Source organism: Giraffa tippelskirchi, chromosome 10, assembly GCF_054371585.1.
Source record: "Giraffa tippelskirchi isolate mGirTip1 chromosome 10, T2T-mGirTip1v1.2.pri, whole genome shotgun sequence".
Taxonomy (NCBI): domain Eukaryota; kingdom Metazoa; phylum Chordata; class Mammalia; order Artiodactyla; family Giraffidae; genus Giraffa; species Giraffa tippelskirchi.
In genome coordinates this window covers 161526832-161550725 of record NC_137284.1, presented here as the reverse complement: position 1 = coordinate 161550725, position 23894 = coordinate 161526832, and the positions used below count along the sequence as shown (strand labels likewise).

Sequence of the window (23894 nt, the reverse complement as noted above, 5' to 3'; positions counted from 1 at the left end):
CTGCTTGGGCAGGTGGATTCTTTACTACTGAGCCACCAGGGAAGTCCTGGAAGTGTGGAGTCTTAACCTCTGGACCACAGGGAATTCCTCTTAGCATGATTTTAGAATGAATGTACTATTTGTAGACTCGTGCATTTCATTATGTTTTGTTAATTTATTACCTTTTTTGGTTTCCATGACAACACTGTGTCAGATGAATTTTCCTTCTTCATTTAAAGATCTAAGCACCCACTATCTACAGTTGTGTTAGAGGTCACCTTCCCTTCCTGTGTGTACTGACTTCCAGGTAGCTACGAGGTGAGGTGTGATGGCTGAAGAGTGCCCTGGTGGGTCAGAAAGTGGTTACAGATGGGGGGTGTGTGTATAGACACCCTAACGGACACTGAAGAATAAGTGGGAACACCAAAATCGGGCGTGTCTCAGGGTGGACGTGTCAAGTGTCAGAGCCCAGTAGGACAGCACAGTGGATACCTGGGCTCTTCCTTGGTGGGGGCTGGGGGGGAGTTGTAAGTAAGGTGGGAATTGTCCGCTGGGCCCAGGGGTGAGGAGCGGCGGTGCTCAAGCTAGGGCCTGGGCCACCTGTCAGGGTAGCACTCCCGTGTCTCAGGGAGACTGGGCGATGTATTCAGAGCCAGGCCTGTGAGGCCAGAACACGGGAACCCTGTGCAGTGCCGGAGATCTCCTGCCCTGGCTGCAGAATACTTAGCGCCGCACTGCTGCTGGACTGCTCAGCCCCTGAGGGGGGTGGAGGTGCCTGTCCACCTTACCTTAAACACTGTTCTGTTTTACTTCTAAGGATCTTATTGTGCTGTAAACACTGAGTCACCTTGTGTTCTTTTGGAACTGGGTGGGGCATAGTTCTTGTATAAATAGTGTCTGTAGTTGTCTTGCATGGAATCATTTTTCCATTTAACATGTTTAATTCAGAAGTTTCCTCATGGTCTTTCTCCCTGTCAGTGGCTTTGCTTCATTTTTTTTCCCTGCTTAACTGTTTTTTTAAAAAAAAGTCTTATAAATTTTTTTAGAGGAAACCATCAATTTTGGTGAATTTTTCCTAGAGTAGATGATATTTTAAGTAATAAGCCTAGCTTAAGTGCAGGAATAAAAAGTGAGCTTTTATTGATTCATCTGTTCACTGAGCCTGTATTTATTAAACCTTTGCTGTGTTCCATGTACTGTGCTAGGTGATAAGTAAGACAAGGCCTTAAACTCAGAAATTTATAGCTAGTAATAACACAAATCTAGGAATAATCCTAATTTTAGTTATAGTATGCACTGGTAGTTTATTCTTTCTTAAAAAATAAAAATAATATTCATTTTTCTTAAATAAAAAAAGTATATTAAAACATTATTCATATGGAAAAAGAAAGGCAAACCTTTATTAGGTCTTTCAGTTGGTGAAATAATATGTTCATTTTTTTAAAAGATTCTGCCTTTTAGAGCATTTTGTGCATTTGTTTAAGTAATAGCTCATCTCTTTAAATCAGTGTATTGTAAAAGATTTTATTGATAAGGATTAAACCCTTTTTTCTAGGGTTTGTAGAGGTAGCTAGCTGTGCATATAACTTCAATTCTATATTGTCCTGTCTTTGCCTATTTTGGGAAAGGCAGTCTTGTGATTACTCACAGTGGACGCCTCTGAGACCTATAGTTCAATATCTGTGCCTGTTAAAGGATTACAGCAGGATGTGCAGGGGAAAGCATCAGAGTGGCTGCACCGTCAGCAGCAGTGACTTCGTGTTTTAAAGAACGTCGTTGTTGCACCTGGTGACTATACTTGCGAGCTGGTGATAATCACACGAGTGGCAGATGTGGAAATACTAATAGGAAAGTGTTTATTATGCTTTCTTTTTTATTATTTGCAGAAATGTCATTGAAGTTGAGCTTGAAGTTCTTCTCTTTGTTCAGTCACTTAGTGAACTTTATCTTTCTACTTTTCATGAATATGCAGTCATGTATTTCTTATATTATGGCTGTGTGCTCAGTGGCTCAGTCATGTCTGACTCTTGGCAACCCCATGGACTGACTGTAGCCTGCCAGGCTCCTCTGTCCATGGGATTTCCCAGGCAAGAATACTGAAGTGAGCTGACCTTTCCTCCTCCAGGGGATCTTCCTGACCCAGGGATCAAACCTGTGTCTCTTGCATTGGCAAGCAGATTCTTTACCACTGAGCCATCAGGGAAGCCCTTATATCATGGCTGCTGCTGCTGCTGCTGAGTCGCTTCAGTCGTGTCCAACTCTGTGTGACCCCATAGACAGCAGCCCACCAGGCTCCCCCGTCCCTGGGATTCTCCAGGCAAGAACATGGAGTGGGCTGCCATTTCCTTCTCCAGTGCAGGAAAGTGAAAAGTGAAAGTGAAGTCACTCAGTCGTGTCTGACTCTTAGTGACCCCATGGACTGAAGCCTGCCAGGCTCCTCCAGCCATGGGATTTTCCAGGCAAGAGTACTGGAGTGGGGTGCCATTGCCTTCTCTGATATTATGGCTAGACAAGTTTTAAAAACATGTTTTTCCGGTGTGAGAACACATACTCATTGAAGAACATTTCAAGCTTTGGAGAAGAAGAAACGGAAAACAGTTACCTGCCGTCCTGCTAACGAGTGATAGCCGTTATTAATGGTGATTTTCTGAATTCTTAGTACTGAGATGATTGGAGATAATGGATGTATGTGTGCGTTGTATTTGCCTCCATTAAGCATTATGCTGTGAACATTATGTCACTATTCTTCAGAAACATGACTGGTTTTTGCAATAGTGTCTTGTTTATGGGAGTGCCATGCTTTATTTAAATTATATATCATGTACAGATTCCAAAAATGAGATTGTCAGTTAATGAAGGTTAAGAAAAGGTAAAACTAGAGTCTGAGATATTTAATTTTCTAGCTTTTCAAGTTACAAAAGGTGGTTTGCGTGAGCCATTCATCTAATCTGTCTAGGATATATGAAGTAACTTTGAGCTCCTAAGAGTAGAATAGTAATTTTATAAGCAGAAGTCCAGCTTTAGAGGGCAGTGTTTGTTTTTGAATGGTGTGATGTTAAAATAAGCACAGTAGATTTGTCCAGATCTCCTCTTACGTAAATAACCTTTAGAAGAAGGGAGTGCTCCCACGCAGTCGCTCTTCGAAGGGCGTTTCTTCCTCCGTGCTGTGTTGGCAAGTGAGAGTTGGCTAAGCCAAGTCATTGCTTTTTGTAGCTGCGTGCAGGGATGGTTGTTTGGGAATGGCTGAGAGGGCTCACTGCATTGTCCTTGATCTTGTCGGAAAATAACTGGCTGTGTGACGGGCGTCGTCAGTGTTACCTGGCAGCCCTTGGGCACTGAGTGCTGTGGGTCACCCTCAGGGACCTGTGTCACACGTGACGGCGTTGCTGCTCGGGCACACACTCGAGAAGCAGGCTCTGGGTCTGACCCATGTGGGTTCCTGTCTGAGACCCACCCACTCCCAGCTCTGACACGTCAGCACACCTTTCAGAACCTTGGTTTCCTCATCATTAGGTGGGCACTGACAGGAGCCCCGGCTGTGTGTTGCGGTCATGAGGCTGGAATAAGGAAGGCCCAGGGCTGGCAGCCGCGGCTGGAGGTCCCTCGGGGTTGGGGATCCGGTGCTGATGCCTCCTTTGAACTGTCAGCCGCCAGCTTCCTGCCGCCTGAGGCTCTTCTCTCACCTTGCTGCTCCTCCCCCACTTCAGCTGGAGCAGAAAATGACAGCTTCTGTCTGTGTCTTTCACTGTGGGTGTTTGTGTTGTTGCTAAGAGTTGATCTACCATAATGCTTTGTTATGAGTCGCACTTCAAAACATTCCTTGTATTTTCTTTCTTTTTTCTCTGAACATCCTAAAGTAATAATATCCAAGGAGCCTGTGTTATTACCCCTCATCCTCGCTGCCTCTTCCTTAAGACAAATTCTGTCCTGCTGCTGTTCAGTCCCTCAGTCGTGTCCAACTCTTTGCGACCCCATGAATGCTGCAGAATGCCAGGCTGCCCTGTCCTTCACCATCTCCTGGAGTTTGCTCAGACTCATTCCATTGAGTCGGTGATGCCTCCAGCCATCTTGTCCTCTGCTGTTCCCATCTCCTCCCGCCTGAGGTTGTGGTTACTCTCCCTCTGCTTGCAGCAGCTGCCCTGACATAGTAGATAGCCATAGCTAGTTCCATTAGGAGACTGTCATGTAAAATTTTTAAGTTCATGTACTCATTTCCTTCCTTTTGTGAATAAGTGTTGGTTGGGGACTAAAGTGGGGGTTTGAAACTGCATATCAATAACCTCAGAGACGCAGAAGACACCACCCTAATGGCAGAAAGTGAAGAGGAACTAAAGAGCCCCTTAGTGAAGATGAAAGAGGAGAGTGATAAAACTGGCTTAGAACTCAACATTCAAAAAACTAAGTTCATGACATCTGGTCCTGGCAGTTCGTGGCAAATAGATGGGGGAAAAATGAAAACAGTGACAGACTTTATTTTCTTATGTTCCAAAATCACTATGGACAGTGCAGCCATGCATTTCACTATGCACCCATGAAATTAAAAGACGCTTGCTGCTTGGAAGAAAAGCCATGACAAACTTAGGCGGTGTATTAAAAAGCAAAGAGATGTCTTTGAGACCTTTGCTGACAAAGGTCCATCTAGTCAAAGCTATGGTTTTTCCAGTAGTCATGTGTGGAGGTGAGAGTTTGACCATAAAGAAGGCTGAGCGCTGAAGAATTGATGCTTTTGAACTGTGGTGTTGGAGAAGACTCTTGAGAGTCCCTTGAACTGCAAGGTGATCCAACTAGTCCATCCTAAAGGAGATCAGTCCTGGGTGTTCATTGGAAGGACTGATGCTGAAGCTCCAGTACTTCGATGACCTGATGCCCGACTCATTGGAAAAGACCCTGCAGCTGGGAAAGATTGAAGGCAGAAGGAGAAGGGGATGACAGAGGATGAGATGGTTGGATGGCATCACTGAGTCAATGAATGAGTTTGGGCAAGCTCCAGGAGATGATGAAAGACAGGGAAGCCTGGCGTGTTGCAGTCCATGGGGTTGCAAAGAGTCGGACATGACTGAGCTGAACAACAACAACAAAATTTCTGGGTCAGCTTATATTAGATGTAGAGTTGTTTCCTTCTGTTTCCACCTGGTGGGTTATGTTTTGGGTTTCTTAGAGTATGGTGGGTCTGCAGAAGATAAATCCAGTGATGTGGAAAGACAACATCCTCCAGCTTGCTTTGTGCCGTAAATTCTATCCTGGAGTGCGTGTGAGATACTGGGTTTTGAGTCTGCCACTCATAATATGAGATACCAGCATCAGATGAAAGTTATTCATCTGGGCGATGCTCTTCCTTCCTGTTTTCTCACAGAACCATTTCGTATTTGTTAAATCCTTCAGTTAAGTGTGCTTAGTCTTGTAATGTGTGTAGGATCAGGAGTTTGAAGACAGGGACTTTTTATGTCTGCTGTAGCATCTAACAGTTTTGCAAAGAGTTTGCTTAGAAAACCTAGTGGGTGGTTGAAACATTGAACTGCTAATTGCTTGTTTTATGAGGACTCTCTACACTCAATTATGAATTGTCGTGTAATGCCTGTGTTGCCAATATACATATTTGAGGTGAGCTGCCTACTGAGATCATTAATTTATTTCATTTGTGCTATAAACATTTGAATGCATAGCAAGTGAGCACATAAGATCTATTAATGCTAAATTAATGTGAGTACCAGATTTTTAAAACCAAAAAGCCAAATATAATCTGTAACAAAAATGAAAATAATTTTTAATTATGTTTTTTCATATACATAGATTTTGAAATGTATTCAGAGCTGTTAGAAAGTGTTGATTTTACTTAATAGCTTGAATCTGATTGTGGTTTTACACTGGGGAAATGAAAGCATGAACACTGCTGTGTGTGTGAGGGGTGGTCTTAGCAGGACTTACCTGGGGGCTGTGTTTTGGCGTGGATGGGCAGGAGGGGAAGGGAGCAGCCCCCTTGGCATGCTGCCTGCACTGGGGCCACTGTAGGAAAGCTCTGCAAACTGGTGGCTTAAAACACCACAGATTTATCATTTACAGTTCTGGAGGCCAAAAGTCTGGAATCAGTTCCCGAGGGCTGAAAGCAGGGGATCAGCAGGGCCATGCTCCCTCTGCAGGCCCTTCCCAGCTTCTGGAGCTGCATTCCTGGGTGTGTGGCTCTTCACCTTCACTGCCGGCAGCTGATCCGATCAGTCATCACATGCTTTCTGTTTCCTGTCTGTGTCCATTCCACCTCTGCTCCCACCTGAGAGGACGTGTGTGATTGCATCACGGCCCACACGGGATGCGGGACAGCGCCTCAACTCAAGCGCCTTAGTTTATCACATCTGCTATGTCCTTTTTTTTTTTTGTCTCGTAAGGAAACACGAGTTCTAAGGAGTGAAACGTGGACATCTCTTGCGGGCCCACCAGCACCCCTGCGTCTTGGATACTCAGGAGGAGGGTAGCTGAGCACAATGGTGATGGCTCAGCTTTGTCTCATCTGCTCTGAAAGGCCTTTCCCTCCACTGGACCTCTCGACTCAGATTCATGTCGTGTCTCGGGTTCAGTGCGGTGACTGTTCCCCTTCGCTGCCGTTCATTCCCCCACGTGTGGCTTGTGGGGGTAGGTGGGTGAGAGGAGCTGAGCCCCTGGATGCAGCACGGCCCAGTTGGGCCCCAGTGTTTGCACTGGGAGCTGAGGAGCGGAGCAGGGCCTCCCGCTGCTGGTGTTTGGGCCAGATCTGAACAACACCAGGAAAACACCGAAACATTTAAAGGAATGGCATGTCCCAGTTTGAAAAATGGACATGTAGCAAGATAAATCTGGCTGTGATGTCCAGGGAGACTGAGAGGACAGAGTGGGGACCGGATCCAAGCCTGAGGAAGGCAGGAGCGCCTGGACCTGACGGCTCACTGGAGGGAGGGGTAAAGGGCGGGGCTGGCAGAGGGAGAGAGGCTCCAGCTGGGCTCCTGGGGGAGGACAGGTGATGGCATTTGCCAATACCCATTCAGTAGGAGCAGGAGTTTGGGGGCCTAGGGATGAGGCTGGGAGATGGTTAATCTTGTCTTATAAACGTTGAGTTTAAGAACCCTAAAGGAGTTCTGCGAGGAGTTGTCCCACAGCAGCCAGTGGCTGGTAAGGGAGACCTGGGAGCATAGCCGGATACCTCAGTTCACAGGCGATGGGTACCTGAGATCATGCTTGAAGTGGAGAAATGGAGGAAGTGCGTGTAGACAGTGTAAAAAGACCAGAGGGCCCAGGACAGGCCTTTGCGCCCCGGAGAAAATCAGGAGGTGGACAGTGAGGAAAGGGGATTGCCTGGCTGTCCAGTCGTTAGGAGTCCGTGCTTTCACTGCCATGGCCTGGGCTCAGTCCCTGGCCGGGGAACTAAGATAGCACAAGCCACACAGCGTGGCCAAAAAAAGAGGGGCACAGTTCATCCATCAGTGCTCACCGTGTGCAGGTTCTCTTCCAAGCACGCTGCGTAGAGGAAGTCAGCTAAGGCCCCCAGCGCACCTGGCACCCCGTCTTAAGGATGAGGGACAGACCACACTGGCACTTCCTTCGGGTCTGCGACAGACTGGACTGGGAAGTCTGAGCTCTCTGCCCTCCCTTGGTGGTGGTGAGGAAGACACTGAGGATTGGACACCACCTCATCCAGTCGTTTAGGGGTCGGAGACGACGGGGTGGCTTCACTTCCACTCTTCACTTTACTGCACTGGAGAAGGAAACGGCAGCCCACTCCTGTGTTCTTGCCTGGAGAATCCCAGGGACAGCGGAGCCTGGTGGGCTGCCCTCTATGGGGTCACGCAGAGTTGGACACGACTGAAGCGACTTAGCGGCAGCAGCATCTAGTCATTTACTAATGTGGGCAGGAATCCCTTAGAAGAAATGGAGTAGCCTTCATAGTCAACAAAAGAGTCCAAAATGCAGTACTTGGGTGCAGTCTCAGAAACAACAGGATGATCATGGTTCATTTCCAAGGCAGCCCATTCAACATCATAGTAATTCAAGTCTGTGCCCTAACCACTGATACCAAAGAAGCTGAAGTTGCTCAATTCTAAGACCTTCTAGAACTAACAACAAAGAAAGATGTCCTTTTCATCATAGGGGGTTGGAATGCAAAGTAGGAAGTCAAGAGATACCTGGAGTAACAGGTTAAGTTTTGCCTTGGAGTACAAAATGAAGCAGGGAAAAGGCTAACAAAGTTTTGTCAAGAGAACACATTGGTCATAGCAAACACCATTTTCCAACAACACAAGATACAACTCTACACATGGACATCACCAGATGGTCAATACCGAAATCAGACTATATCCTTTGCAGCCGAATATGTAGAAGCTCTATACACTCAGCAAAAGCAAGACCTGGAATTGACTGTGGCTCAGATCATGAGCTCCTTATTGCAAAATTCAGGCTAAGATTGAAGACAGTAGGGAAAACCACTAGACCTAAATCAAATCCCTTGGAGTGGGTGGTGACAGTGGAGGTGACAAGTAGATTCAAGGAATTAGGTCTGGTAGACAGAGTGCCTGAAGAACCATGGACAGAGGTTCATAACATTGTATAGGAGTCAGTGACCAAAACCATCCTGTTACTGAGTCCAAGCTCACTCTGCTCACTGCACGACAGGCCAATGAATCTAAGAGACAAGGGGTTGAGGCAAGGAAGAGGCTTTATTCAGGGAGCCTGCTGACCAAGAAGATGACAGGCTGGCGCCTCAAAAGAACCATCTTATCGGGTCTGGATGCCAGGTTCTGTTATATATCAGAGATGGGAGGAGGTAAGAAAGCAAAATAAAAAGGCCATTAATCTTCCAAACATCTGCTAGAATGGCATGCCTCAGGAAGAGAATGTGTTAATTTCTTCTTTTGTGCCATCTGCTGGTGGACAGGGTTCTGAACAGAGGTGCTTCAGTTTAATAGTCAGGCAGAGGGGCAAGATTCTCTGAGGCAGGTCATTCTGTATGATTATAGTAACAGAAGCTACCAAAGACAAGTCAAAGAAACAGTTCCAACATGGAGTCAGAATTGGCTGCTTCTCTGCAATAGTCCCGAAGAAAAAGAAATACAAGAAGGCAAAGTGGTTGTCTGAGGAAGCTTTACAAATAGCTGAGGAAGGAAGAGAAGCAAAAAGCAAGGGAGAAAGGGAAAGATATACCTAACTGAATGCAGACTTCCAAAGGATAGCAAGTAGAGATAAATCCTTTTTAAGTAAGCAATGCAAAGAAATAGGATGGGAAAGACCAGAGATCTCTTAAAGAATATTGGAAATATCAAGGGAACATTTCATACAAGGTTGCGCATGATCTGTAAGGACCTAATAGAAACAGAAGAGGTTAAAAAGAGGTGGCAAAAATACACAGAACTATAAAAAAAGAGGTCTTAATGACCTGGATCTGATTTCGGTGTTGAACATCTGGTGATGTCCATGTGTAGAGTCTTCTCTTCTGTTGTTGGAAGAGGGTGTTTGCTATGACCAGTGCGTTCTCTTGGCAAAACTATATTAGACTTTGTCCTGCTTCATTCTGAACTCCAAGGCCAAATTTGCCTGTTACGCCAGGTGTTTCCTGACTTCCTACTTCTTCATTCCAGTCCCCTATAATGAGAAGGACATCTTTTTTGGGTGTTAGTTCTAATAGGTCTTGTAGGTCTTCATAGAACCGTTCAAGTTCAGCTTCTTCAGCGTTACTGGTCATGGCATAGACTTGGATTACTGTGATATTGAATGGTTTGCCTTGGAAACGAACAGAGATCATTCTGTCGTTTTTGAGATTGCATCCAAGTACTGCATTTCGGACTCTTGTTGACCATGATGGCTACTCCATTTCTTCTAAGGGATTCTTGTCCACAGTAGTAGGTATAATGGTCATCTGAGTTAAATTCACCCATTCCAGTCCATTTTAGTTCACTGATTCTTAGAATGTCGACATTCACTCTTGCCATCTCCTGTTTGACCACTTCCAATTTGCCTTGATTCATGGACCTAACATTCCAGGTTCCTATGCAATATTGCTCTTTACAGCATCGGACTTTGCTTCTATCACCAGTCACATCCACAGCTGGGTATTGTTTTTGCTTTGGCTCCATCCCATCATTCTTTCTGGAGTTATTTCTCCACTGATCTCCAGTAGCATATTGGGCACCTACTGACCTGGGGAGTTCATCTTTCAGTGTCCTATCCTTTTGCCTTTTCATACTGTTCTTGGGGTTCTCAAGGCAAGAATACTGAAGTGGTTTGCTATGCCCTTCTCCAGTGGACCACATTCTGTCAGACCTCTCCACCATGACCCATCCGTCTTGGGTGGCCCCACACGGCATGGCTTAGTTTCATTGAGATAGACAAGGCTGTGGTCCCTGTGATCAGATTGGCTGGTTTTCTGTGATTATAGTTTCACTGTGTCTGCCCTCTGATGCCCACTCGCAACACCTACCGTCTTACTTGAATTTCTCTTACCTTGGACTTGGGGCTGCGAAGCGCGGCGGCTGCAACGGACCGCGCAGAAGCACGGCCAAGAGGAGCTACCCCAGGGCCGAGGCCTGGGGCGGCAGCCGAGAGTAGCTACCCCGGGCTGGAGGCTGGGGGCGGCGGCCGAGAGGAGCTACCCTTGCAGGCAAAGATGGAGAAGCTCTATACAGTCAGCAAAAACAAGACCGGGAGCGGACTGTGGCTCAGATCATGAACTCCTTATTGCCAAATTCAGACTTACATTGAAGAAAGTAGGGAAAACCACTAGACCATTCAGGTATGACCTAAATCAAATCCGTTATGATTATACAGTGAAAGTGACAAATAGATTTAAGGGACTAGATCTGATAGAGTGCCTGATGAACTATGGACGGAGATTCGTGACATTGTACAGGAGACAGGGATCAAGACCATCCCCATGGAAAAGAAATGCAAAAAAGCAAAATGGCTCTATGAGGAGGCCTTACAAATAGCTGTGAAAAGAAGAGAAGCGAAAAGCAAAGGAGTAAAGGAACGATATTTCCATATGAATGCAGAGTTCCAAAGAATAGCAAGGAGAGATAAGAAAGCCTTCCTCAGCGATCAATGCAAAGAATTAGAGGAAAACAACAGAATGGGAAAGACTAGAGATCTCTTCAAGAAAATTAGAGATACCAAGGGAACGTTTCATGCAAAGATGGGCTCAATAAAGGACAGATATGGTATGGACCTAACAGAAGCAGAAGATATTAAGAAGAGGTGGCAAGAATACACAGAAGAACTGTACAAAAAAGATCTTCATGACCCAGGTAATCATGATGGTGTGATCACTCACCTAGTGCCAGACATCCTGGAATGTGAAGTCAAGTGGGCCTTAGAAAACATCACTACGAACAAAGCTAGTGGAGGTGATGGAATTCCAGTTCCGCTATTTCAAATCCTGAGAGAGGATGCTTTGAAAGTCCTGCACTCAATATGCCAACAAATCTGGAAAACGCAGCAGTGACCACAGGACTGGAAAAGGTCAGTTTTCCTTCCATCCCAAAGAAAGACAATGCCAAAGAATGCTCAAACTACCGCACAATTGCACTCATCTCACATGCTAGTAAAGTAATGCTCAAAATTCTGCAAGCCAGGTTTCAGCAATACGTGAACCGTGAACTTCAGACGTTCAAGCTGGTTTTTGAAAAGGCAGAGGAACCAGAGATCAAATTGCCAACATACACTGGATCATCGAAAAAGCAAGAGAGTTCCAGAAAAACATCTATTTCTGCTTTATTGACTATGCCAAAGCCTTTGACTGTGTGGATCACAATAAACTGTGGAAAATTCTGAAAGAGATGGGAATACCAGACCATCTGACCTGTCTCTTGAGAAACCTGTATGCAGTAGGAAGCAACAGTTAGAACTGGACATGGAACAACAGACTGGTTCCCAATAGGAAAAGGAGTCCGTCAAGGCTGTATATTGTCACCCTGCTTATTTAACTTATATGCAGAGTACATCATGGGAAATGCTGGGCTGGAAGAAACACAAGCTGGAATCAAGATTGCCAGGAGAAATATCAATAACCTCAGATATGCAGATGACACCACCCTTATGGCAGAAAGCGAAGAACTAAAGAGCCTCTTGATGAAAGTGAAAGAGGAGAGTGAAAAAGTTGGCTTAAAGCTCAACATTCAGAAAACTAAGATCATGGCATCTGGTTCCATCACTTCATGGGAAATGGATGGGGAAACAGTGGAAACAGTGTCAGACTTGATTTTGGGGGGCTCCAAAATCACTGCTGATGGTGATTGCAGCCATGAAATTAAAAGACGTTTACTCCTTGGAAGGAAGGTTATGGCCTACCTAGATAGCATATTGAAAAGCAGAGACATTACTCTGCCAACAAAAGTCCGTCTAGTCAAGGCTATGGTTTTTCCAGTGGTCATGTATGGATGTGAGAGTTGGATGGTGAAGAAAGCTGAGCACCGAAGAATTGATGCTTTTGAACTGTGGTGTTGGAGAAGACTCTTGAGAGTCCCTTGGACTGCAAGGAGATCCAACCAGTCCATCCTAAAGGAGATCAGTCCTGGGTGTTCATTGGAAGGACTGATGTTGAAGCTGAAACTCCAATACTTTGGCCACCTCATGCGAAGAGTTGACTCATTGGAAAAGACCCTAATGCTGGGAAGGATTGGGGACAGGAGGAGAAGGGGACAACAGAGGATGAGATGACTGGATGGCATCACTGACTCGATGAACATGGATTTGGGTAGACTTGGGGAGATGACGATGGACAGGGAGGCCTTGCATGCTGCGATTCATGGGGTTGCAAAGAGTCGGACACGACTGAGCGACTAAACTGAACTGAATGACTTGGATAGCCACAGTGATGTGGTCACTCACCTAGAGCCAGACATCCTTGAGTCTGAAGTCAAGTGGACCTTAGGAAGCATTACTACAAACAAGGCTAGTGGAGGTGATGGAATTTTAGCTGAGCTATTTCAAATCCTAAAAGATGATGCTGTTAAAGTGCTGTACTCAGTATGTCAGCACATTTGGAAAACTTGCCAGTTGCCACAGGACTGGAAAAGGTCAGTTTTCATTCTAATCTCAAAGAAGGGCAGTTCCAAAGAAGATATACCCTACCATACAGTTGTGCTCATTCCACATGCTAGTCAAGTTATGCTCAAAATCCTTAAAGCTAGACTCCAGCAGTGCGTGAACCAAGAACTTCCAAATGTACACGCTGGATTTAGAAAAGGCAAAGGAACCAGAGATCAAATTGCCAACATTCTTTGGATCATAGAGCCCAAAAATACTGAAGTGTGTAGCCTTTCCCTTCTCCAGTGGATCTTCGCATCCCAGGAGTCGAGCTGGCGTCTTCTGAATTGCAGGCAGATTCTTTACCAACTGAGCTATGAGGGAAGCCCAGATCATAGAGAAAGCATGGGAATTCCAGAAAAAAACATCTGCTTCATTGACTAAGCTAAAGCCTTTGACTATGTGGATCACAGTAAACTGTGGTAAATTCTTCAAGAGATGGGAATACCAGACCACATTACCTGTCTCCTGAGAAACCTGTAGCAACAGGTCAAGAAGCAACAGCTAGAACTGGTTCCAAATTGGGAAATGAGTACGTCAAGGCTGTATATTGTCACCCTGCTTATTTAACTTCTATACAGAGTACGTCATGGGAGATGAAAGGCTGGCTGAGTCACAAGCTGGAGTCAAGATTGGCAGGAGAAATATCAACAGTCTCTGGTATGCAGATGTTACCGTTCTAATAGCGGAAAGTGAAGAGAAACTGAAGAACGTCTTGATGAGGGTGAAAAAAGAGAGTGAAGAAGTTGGCTTAAAACTCAGCATTCAGAAAGGTAAGATCATGGCATCTGGTCCCATCACTTCATGGCAAATAGATGGGGAAAATGTGGAAGCAGTGACAGATTTTATTTTCTTGGGCTCCAAAATCACTGCGAATGGTTACTGCAGCCATGAAATTAAAAGAAAGTTGCTCCTTGGAAGAAAAGCTGTGACAAACCTAGACAGCATATTGAAAAGCAGACATCACTTTGCCCACAAAGGTCCGTCTAGTCAAAGCAATGGTTTTTTCAGTAGTCATGCATGGATGTGAGAGTTGGGCCATAAGGAAGGTTGAGCGCTGAAGAACTGATGCTTTCAAATTGTGATACTGGAGAAGACTCTTGACAGTTCCTTGAAGTGCATTGAGATCAAACCAGTCAATCCAAAAGGAAATCAATCTTGAATATTTGTTGGAAAGATTGATGCTGAAGCTCTGATACTTTGGCCACATGACAAGCCGACTCATTGGAAAAGACCCTGATGCTGAGAAAGATTGAAGGCAAAAGGAGAAGAGGGCAGCAGAGGATGAGATGGTTGGATGGCATCACCGACTCAATGGACATGAATCTGAGCAAACTCCAGGAGTTAGTGAAAGACAGCCTGATGTGCTGCAGTCCATGAAGTCGAAAAAGTCGGACATGAGTTAGCAACTGAACAACAACAATCTAGTCATTTTGATGTTAATAACGTCTCCTTTTCAAAGAGGAGGAGACTCAGGCCTGGGGGTTCAGCTATCACCACAGTCTCCCAAGAATGAGATGCGATGTCCCTGCAACCACAGCCTCTGCACTCCCCCTTGGCCCAGAGAGCACCCTCATTGCACTGGGGCCCAGCTCCCTGCGTATGCAGCGTTAGTCTCCTGAGTGTTGGTTTAAGCAGCACAATAGACTTGGAGCATTTTTAGTCTCTATAGTTGTGAAGAGACCTTCCATTTCCACATTTTTGTGGGGGATCATTTTCTTTCTACCTGAAAAACTCACATTAATACTTCTTTTAATGCAAGTTGGACAGCAACAGGTTTTCTCAACTTAACTTGGTTTACAGAAAAGTCAAACAGATACAGTTCCCATATCCCCCCTGCAGGCAGTTTCTTGAGTTAGCATCTTGTATTAGTGTGCTACATTTGTTGCAATTATTGAAACAGTGTGATACATTATTAAGTAAAGTCCCTAGTTTACATTGGGAGGCTCTACTGGAGTCTTCCTTCCTGCATCCCTAAACTTCTTGGTGGCCACTTATCTTTTTACCATTTGCAGTATGTCAGGGAGTTGGAATCATGCACTGTGTAGTGTTTTCACGTTGGCTTCTCTCTCTCTTAGCGACATGTGTTCAAGATTTCTTCTTGTTTTTTCCTGGCATGATAGTTCATTTCTTTTATTCTTATTGCAATAGGTTTCAAGTAACATAAAATTATTCAGGTCATGTAGTACCTTCACAGTGTTGTGCAACCATCACCCCTATCTTGTTCCCCAAGTTTTCATCACCCCAAAGAAGCCCTATACCCCTTAGCAGTCATGCCGCATTTCACCCTCTCCGTGGCTGTGCCATCATATATTTCTGTCTTTATAATCTTACTTTTTCTTAATGTTTCATATAAATGGAATCATACAATATGTATCTTTTGTATCTTTCACTTAGCATAACATTTTTAAGATTTTACCCTATAACATACTTCTTATCTTATGGCTGAATAATGTTCCATTGTACAGATATGCCCCACTTTGTTTATCTTTTCATCCTTTGAAGAACTTTTTGGGTTGTTCCTGTCTTTTGGCTATTATGAGTAGTCTTCTGAACATTGATGTTCACATTTTTGTTTGAATACTTGTGTTCAGTTTTGGAGGGTATATACCTAGAAGTGGAATTGGTGGGTTTAACTTTTGGAGGAGCTGCCAAACTGTTTTCCATAATGGTGGAAGTATTTTATAGTCTCACCAGCAATGCAAGAAGGTTCTAATTCCTGCACCTGCCTGCGAACACGTATTATTTTCTGATTTTTGATTGCAAGTCGTCATAGTGTGTGTGGCCTGGGGCGTCACTGTGGGTGAGTCTGCGTTCTCCAGTGATCGATGTCACCTCCCATGTGCACTTCCTCCCAGCTTCACATGGTGAGGTTTTCTCGTAGTGTGAAACGGCGGTGGTGGGACAGTTTACCCGGAAGTCGGCAGTCCCAGGAACTGGCTGTGAAGGTGCCGCCTCTGCCCCTGCTCTGAACCATCTTCGTTCCCCTCCTCCGGAGATCTGCACCCCAACCTCTGAAGGCAGAGGGGACAGACCGCCTTAGCCCAGCAGGTTTGAGTTGGCCTGCAGGCGGGTGGCAGGGAAGAGTGCTCCCTGATCTGGACCACCTGTGCCCCGGGTTCCGTATAGTGGAGGCTGTACTGGAGCCTGTAACAGAAGAGGACCTGCCCTGTTGACCAGGTCCCTTCCAGTCCCTCTCAGAGTCCAGGCTGTGCTTTCTCGGTGCAGGACACCTGCCAAAAGCTCTAGTTTGCTTTTTATAGGCTAGCTCCTTGCCCTCAGTAGCTCAGGAATTTGGCAGATGCCTGAAGGGAAACTTAGTTGGCCTCTCCTCCCCTCCCCACCCCCCAGGGTCTGGGCCCTGGGAGCATCGCTCAGCCGACCTAAACTCCAGTTCCTTTCTCCCTGGTCTGGGGAGGTTTCTGTCAGCTCATCTGGCTTCTCAACTACATCCCTCTGGGTTTCTCAATCTCTGGTACCACGGCTGTGGGGGAAAGCCACCACAGAGTGCCGCGTCCCTGCCCTGCGGGCCTTCTGCCCTGGGTTCTCGTCCTTCATGCCTTGAGTGCCCTGGTCCTCAGGTAGGCATGGAATCAGGGTCTCTTCTGGATTTTCTCATGTTCTCAGCAGATAGGCTGCTGCAAGGTGCTCTGACCACCTTATCTGGAAGCCAGTGTTATTTTTTAGGAGAAACATCGATTTGCACTCGAGTATATTTCCATGTGAAAGTTGGAAGAACAGACACTTTCTGTCGGGAGGTAGGTTCAGAAGAAGCAGGGCAGAGGCTGGCTTCTAGGTGCAAATTGTTTCAAATATTTCCCTGGGCGGATAGTGTAAATTGAGGTGGGTTTCATGGTTTTGGGGGTTTGTTGTAATTGTTGTTTTCAGGAAAATACTGCACAAGGTATGAGGTAAATTTTAAGCAGTGCGGCTTGATGTAAACAGCTGTAGAAAAATTCCAGTTAGGGCTTCACTTGTTTTACCTGTGAAATGCCACCTGGCAGGTCTGGTAAACTCTTGGAAATACCTGTTTAGCTTGACCCTTTAGTGAACTTATAGCTTTACGAGTGGTGAGTACTGTTTCATGGATTTTATACTTTGTAGCTTCAGGACAAAGACAGCCTGAAAACACTTGGAGTGTTATAAATAGCGGAGAAAAGAGTTTTGAAAAATGGATTTTAGAACTTTTCACTAGAGCCCCTCCTGTGTAAGGAGGGCCCGGGAACCTGGCCCCCTGGAACAGTTTGGCCCAGCACTGCCTCGGGTACCCCAGGGTGCCAGCGTTGGAGCTTCGTCGGAGGCCAGCCTGGGCGTGCCCACCTGAGCTCCGTGGCCTCTGGCTAGTGCCCACTTTCTGGGAGTCGGATTCTTCACCTGCCGAGTGGGGAGGAAGCACAGTGATTCACCTGTCAGGTTCCTGCACGGCCTTAGAGAGAAAACAACAAAGGAGCCAGGAGTCGGGGCTTCAGTGAGGGGCAGCGGAGCAGAGCGGTGCAGAATAGGGGAGAGGCTGCTTTCGGGTGGGCAGCGGGTGTCACCGCGATGAGGAGGAAGCGAGAGGCGGTGAGGGAAGGAGCAGCTGGCAGTCAGGAAGTAGAAGCGTTGTTTGTTATATTCACAGTGGATCGTATGACAGGACAGTTTATTCTCAGTTTTATGCCTCAGGAAGTATTCTGGTTCTGCGTATAAACAGGTTTTTAACTTCAGGGATCATTTGGGGGCCCACAGTAGCGTCTGCTCTTGCTTCATCAGGGAGTGGACCAGGTGTCCGTTAAGGCCAGAACATCACCACTGTGTCCGTGTTTGTTGGCTAACCCATCAACAGCTCTGAGTCAAGCTGCCGGCTTGCCCTGGGACTCTGCAGCCACTTATTTGGTTTTGTGATTATTTGGGGAGATATTTTATCCCCACGAGTACACAATACTACATGATCCACGGTCAGTTGGAACTGAGGATACGGAGGACTGACTGTAAATTATATGTGGATTTTTGACTGGGCAGAGGGTCAGCTCCTCTAACCAACCCCTAAGTTGTTCAGGAGTCAGCTGTGTACAGTTCAGTTTTTTTTGTTATGTTCACAAGATTGTGTAACCATCATCAAAATCTAATTTTAGAATGCTTTTGTCCATAAGCACTGGCACTCACTCTCCATTCCCTCCGCATTCCTTATGCCAGCCTCAGGCAACCGCTAGTCTCCTTTCTGTCTCAAGGCTTCCCTTTTCTGGATGTCCCATGCATGGGGAATCAAACGGTGTGCGGTCTTTGTGGCTTTGACAACCCGTATGATAGATGATAGAGGTTGGCAGATAGGTGACAGAAAATGAGAGAGGTGATGTGATTGATAGATACGATGGTGATGGGTTGGTAGATAAATGGAGATAAACAGAGATACCCATCCATTCCCTCTTGTGGTGATGTACTCTAGTTGTATAGGGAAGGCTGGGTGGAGTGCACACAGGGGCTTTCTTTTGCAGTATTGCTCTTTGCTTCTATTGCTCTTTTGCAATATCTGTAATTATTTCAAAATACAAAAATTTTGAGTGTGATCTTATGATCTAGTTATTGATTTCTGTATAATTATGCATTTATAGTGAATAACCTAGTGGGTTTTTCTAGGAAAAATTGGGAGAGTTTGGGATTTGATCAAGAGATATATAAAAATTTTTGTAGTTTTTTTCCCTGAGATTTCTTGTTATTATTTTTTTCCCTGAGATTCTTGTATGGAAAACAAAGAATGATAAGGTAAGCTATAGTATTTCTCCCTGGGCTATCACTGTAACACCAAAACTGAAGGGTTTCTTTTTTATTTTTGTTTTTAGGTATTTCTGTATTGCATGATCACAGTTAATAACAGACAAGCACTGAGGGATGTACTGGAACTTTCGTCTCAAAGATCCAATAAAGATAAATGATTATATTCAGGAAAAAGTCTCAGTGTTTTCAGGTGCCTGATTCTTTATTGTTTCTCCATTGCATACAAATAAAGGAATAAAAGTAGCCAACAATAAGATTTTAGGTTGATAAATTTCTCTGTCTTCATTCTCATAACTTTTGAGATATTTGTGTCAGTGTGAGAGAATAAAATTAAGCTTTTAGAAATATCATATATTTCTTTACTGTAAATCAAACTATTTATTCATGGCTTTTCTGAATTTGCTTTTGAAAAAACAAAACCAAAACAAACACCTCTCCCCCCAAAAAAACTCCCACACGTTTTCCAGTATTTCTCAGAGCTCTAAGATTTTGCTACACTTATTACAATGGTAGTTTTCCCCCAGGATAATTGTGTAGATATCCACAGAATTGAAATACTGCCAAAAGTCACTCTATGTTAATGTTTAATTACAAGATTGCTTTTTCTCCTTAGAAGAGTATTTAAAAATTTAATAAATATACATGGTACTAAGCCTGTTTCTTGAAAATGAAAATGTTATGTAAAATTTCAAACATAATGTGACTTCTAGTTCCATGTAGATGTTTGGTATACCTGTCCGTTCTGTAATCTGTAAATTTAATCCCAACATCACAGTCTCATGGGTTCTTTCTTCCCTTCCTCCCTCCCTCCCTTCTTTCCCTTTTCCTTTCCTTTTCATTTTTATAACAGAACAAAGCTTGGTTGATTCCACATAGAACAAAGAATGTGTCCAGTTAATTCAGCACAGTAATTACCTCTCTATCTTCTTGTCCCTTCCAGTCAAGACATAAGCCTGTAAATTTGAAGGATAGCTTTGGATTTGAGTTAAAAAAAAAAAAAAAAAGCCATATTGTCTTATGTGTTTAGCAAAGGAGATGAGAAGACATGTTTCCTATTGTTGGACTCGTTTGAATTTGTGAGATATATCTCATGCCAAAAACTCAACTTTAAACCAAGATCGTCAAGTAATTTCCTTGTGTAAGGTTTTTTTTTCTTTTTAGCATTTACAGAAAGAATATGTAAATGACTTTAGAATTTTATTAAAATATGCTTCAAGTCTTTGAAAAATATCACAAGCATGCATCTATATGTAAGGCATTAAACCTCTTGGCATCAGTATTTTGATGAAGGGGGAATGTCTGCTTGTTCTCCTGGGTGGAGGTTACAGTGCATCACTGTTGTTGGTTTTTTTTTGCTTTTGCTTATTTTCTTGTATCCCTGTTTTGACCCAGCCATTGACTCTGTGTCCTGGCTTAAATCCTCTTAATCATTTCATGCATGCACTGAAATTTAAGTCCCGTTCAAAAATAAATGGATGGATAAATGGTGTACCTAACACAGCCGCTGTCTGAAATTATAGGGAGCCTCACAGTAACATTCTCTTTAGTGAATTAGAAGTAAGAATTGGTTTTCACATAATTTGGACAGCCTTCTTAATTATAGAAATCGTGCTGGAATAAATCTAGCTTTCTTTTTCTTGGCCATGCCATGTGGCACACGGGATTTTAGTTCCCTGACCAGGGATTGAACCCATGGCTGCTACAGTGGAAGCACGGAGTCCTAACCACTGGACCACTGAGAAATTCCCCAAGCCAAGCTTTTTAATTTTTATTTTACTGTTTACTGATCTGCAAAAATAGGTAGTGGTCAGTAATCAAAGTCTACATAAAGCTGATCAAACCACCAAGAAAATTGTAATTGTGGATGTTGAAAAATACTAATTGCTGTGTTGACTGTGTGACTGTGTGATTGATTGCCTGTTTTTTTGTGCACTAGACATAGATGAACCGAATTATTTTTTTACCCTCCAAAGGAGTCATTTGGCCCTGCTGCTACCATTTGACAGAGGTTCTGAGAGACATTCCTCCCCCACCTTTTTAGCCTTGAATACTTTATTCTTTATAGAAGTAGCTATTAGGAGAAAGTGTCTGGGTATTTTAGAAAAAAAATATCGTCAAGATTTCTTGACCCTATTTTTCCCATTTCCATGCACGCTGAATCTCTGGAGAAGAGGGGAGGCAGCAGATTGGAACTGGGGGTTGTGAGGCTTTAAAGACAGAGATGGTTTAATAACCCATGTACGAAATGGATTAAGAAGTTTTAATATAAAAAAATCAGAGGCTACACATTTAGCTGATGCCAGTTTGCGTTTGAGTCATTTTCTTCTGATATGCGTATCAGCCAGTCTTGAGGATGCTCAGAGTCCCCCTCTGCGGTGCTGGGAAGAGCTGACTGGGCCTGCAGGATGCTGGTGCCGTTTAAACTGTGTTCAAACCCTCTTATTTGGAAGTTCTCCCCAGTGTCAATGTTTGTTAGTGTCTCTGATGCTTTTTGCCCATCATAATTACATAGCATAAAGAGGTTTTGAGGGGCTTTTCCCCAGGCCCCATACAGATGCCCCCAGGGCCCCCAGTTCATCGCAGCAGGCCAGTCACACATGGTTTTCTGTGTCTGTTGTGGTTGGAAAGCACTGGCATAGAGACCTGTCGATGTCTGACTGACCCAGGGTCCAGAGAGGGAGAGTGGTTTCTGACCTCCTCTTGGACTGGCGTCCCACTCTTCCCCTTCATTGACAGCATCTCCTAGATCCTGGCTTCTCCAGGCAGTCCTGGCTTAATTGGCCAGTTTACTGTTTGAAGTTTAATGACATTTCATTTCTAAATTGATCATTTTATCCATTGTCTTTTGTATTTTACTTAAAGATGTTAAATCAGTAATGCTTCCGGTGTAGTAGATAGGCCGTCTTTACTTGGTTTTCCCAAACACTGACTGCCTTCTTTTAGATGTTTAAAATAAAGGAGTGAGTTACTTTAGTGCAGTTTCAGCGCTAATGATGCTCGTGGGGTTTCAGCAGGGCTCCCTGCAGCCCCAGGAGGGCGCCCACTGCACTGTGTGTGGTTGTTTTGGGCTGAACAGACCTGGGCACGAGTGCCGACCATCAGCAGGGTCTCCCAGAAGGGAGTCCTCTGTTTAGCTTCAGTTCCCAACGTTATCTCATGTTCAGAAATGGGGGAAATAGGATTTAAGTAGAAGATGTTAGCTGTGTGTAAATTGGTTCCATCCTTTATGCTTCGGGGAGGACTTTACAGCCATCAGGTCTGGGCCTCTTCCCTCTAGCTCACTTGTTGATTTGAACAGATTATCCTTGGAGAGATTATCCTTGTTTCCTCATCTGTTAGGTGGTGCATGGACTGCTGACAAGATTGTTGTGAGGATTAAAAAAAGGCATTGTTTGTAGGGTTCTGGCATACAGTGTTGTGTCATTGTGTATTGGATTTATTTTTCCTAAGCAAGCAGCTTTGATGATATCAACATCGTATTAGAATCGAAAATATGCCTTTGTTGTTTTTGAACAAAAGATTAAAGAGATTTCTTAGTGTCAGCTCTTAAGTAAAGTCAAAATTTCAGTGCTCCTACAATGGTTATTTCTAGTTTGTAAAGATACTATGAATAATAAGTGTGAAAACATGTTTCATAATTAGACATATAGAGATTTCAGTGGATTTTCTTCTTCCTTGGGTTTTTTAAATGATTTAGAACCAAATGACATGTGTCCACCATTCCTTTATGCTTTGGGGACACATTTTCTATTTTCCCTGTACATATTTACCTATCTCTGTGAGGTTTTTGCTGCTTTAAATTGTTTTGTGGAACATAAACAAATGTCTGTGAGTATGTATTAGTGAGAAGCAGATTTTCGACTTAGTAAACAGAATTAAAATGTGGTAACAGGTTTACTTACTTCAATTTTGAAATACTCTTTTTCTTTGGCACTTTGAAACAATCTGTTGTAAATTAAAAACCACAGAATTATTGAATATCTTGGGATTCTCTACTAAGAGATGGCTTGATTTTCAAATTCTTCTTATATAAACTTTAGTGATGTAAGCCGGTTCTCTTGCATTGAAAGCTTACTTGTGCAGATGGTCTCTCTGCCCTCTCCTCTGGTAGTGCCAGAATAGAGTTCCTCAAATATTAATCTTATGTAATTTCTCTCTTGAAAACCCCCAGGTTGACCCATTGCCAGTAGAACAAAATCCACACTCCTTTGTGTGGCACAGAAGGCACGTTGGGCTGTCCTGACCTGATTTTCCAGCTTCAGCAGCTGCCATTCTTCCCTTTTCTTGGTCCAGCCGGAGTAAATTACATGCTCCATTATTTTTGCTTAGAATGTTCTCTTTTCTTTGCATGGCAGACCCCAGCTAATCCCGTCAAACCCATGTCACACGCTATCTTCCTAAATCTCTCATGGACTCTTAGAGGCAGCATCAAACCCTCCCCAGCCTGTACTGTCCTTCCCTCTTAGGCTGGTGGTCACACCTGTCCTCGCCAGTGTGAGCCTCCCAAGGACATGACCACACCCAATTCTGCGTTATGTCCCTGGCCCTGGGCACAGCGCCAGACCCAACTAACTGAAAAGTGGCTTCTTCAGCCTGTTTATTTGAACAGAAGAACAGCCTGTATACTTGTGGTAGATTAAAGAATAGCACAGTGATGAAAACGCAGTAACAGAATCAGACTGACACCAGGAGAACTGTGCTCCTTCCTGGTGCACGGTGGGGAGCAGAGAAGTTCTCTTATTAGGAGTAGGTGACTCAAGGGACTGCTGTGTTTTGCCTGAGGTGTGTGACAGGATAAACAGGAGTTGCTGGTTTGTTAGCAGGAATGGCTTGAGGAATATCAGTGAGCTTGAAGAAATCACATTATGTTAGAGAAGGCAGATATTAAATTTTTGAATAGTTTTGCAGGAGTTATTATTTGATCATTAAGGTGTTTGTTTCAATGTAGTTATACTTTACCTTTAAAACTTGAGGATTCAGATAAAATTTTTTTTTCAAATCAGATTTAGAGTAGGTTACTTGTGTTGTACTGTTCATGGGGTTCTCAAGGCAAGAATACTGAAGTGGTTTAACATGCCCTTCTCCAGTGGACCACATTCTGTCAGACCTCTCCACCATGACCC

General features: G+C 44.2%; 1 protein-coding gene across 7 annotated transcripts in view; it reads left to right on the top strand.

The window, feature by feature from the left end:
- ESYT2 (extended synaptotagmin 2) overlaps nucleotides 1–23894 on the top strand; it is an 83644-nt gene that overhangs the window by 5758 nt on the left and 53992 nt on the right. For 3 of the 7 annotated variants that reach the window (XM_081535575.1, XM_081535574.1, XM_081535573.1), the window contains exon 2: nucleotides 18837–18961. The exons of 3 other annotated variants lie outside the window; for them this stretch is intronic. In XM_081535575.1, the coding sequence (XP_081391701.1) occupies nucleotides 18926–18961 (36 nt within the window). In that variant the 5' untranslated portion in view covers nucleotides 18837–18925. Of the gene's footprint in view, nucleotides 1–16435; nucleotides 16776–18836; nucleotides 18962–23894 lie in introns of those variants that run through there. One more of the 7 variants, XM_081535572.1, reaches the window with a different exon arrangement.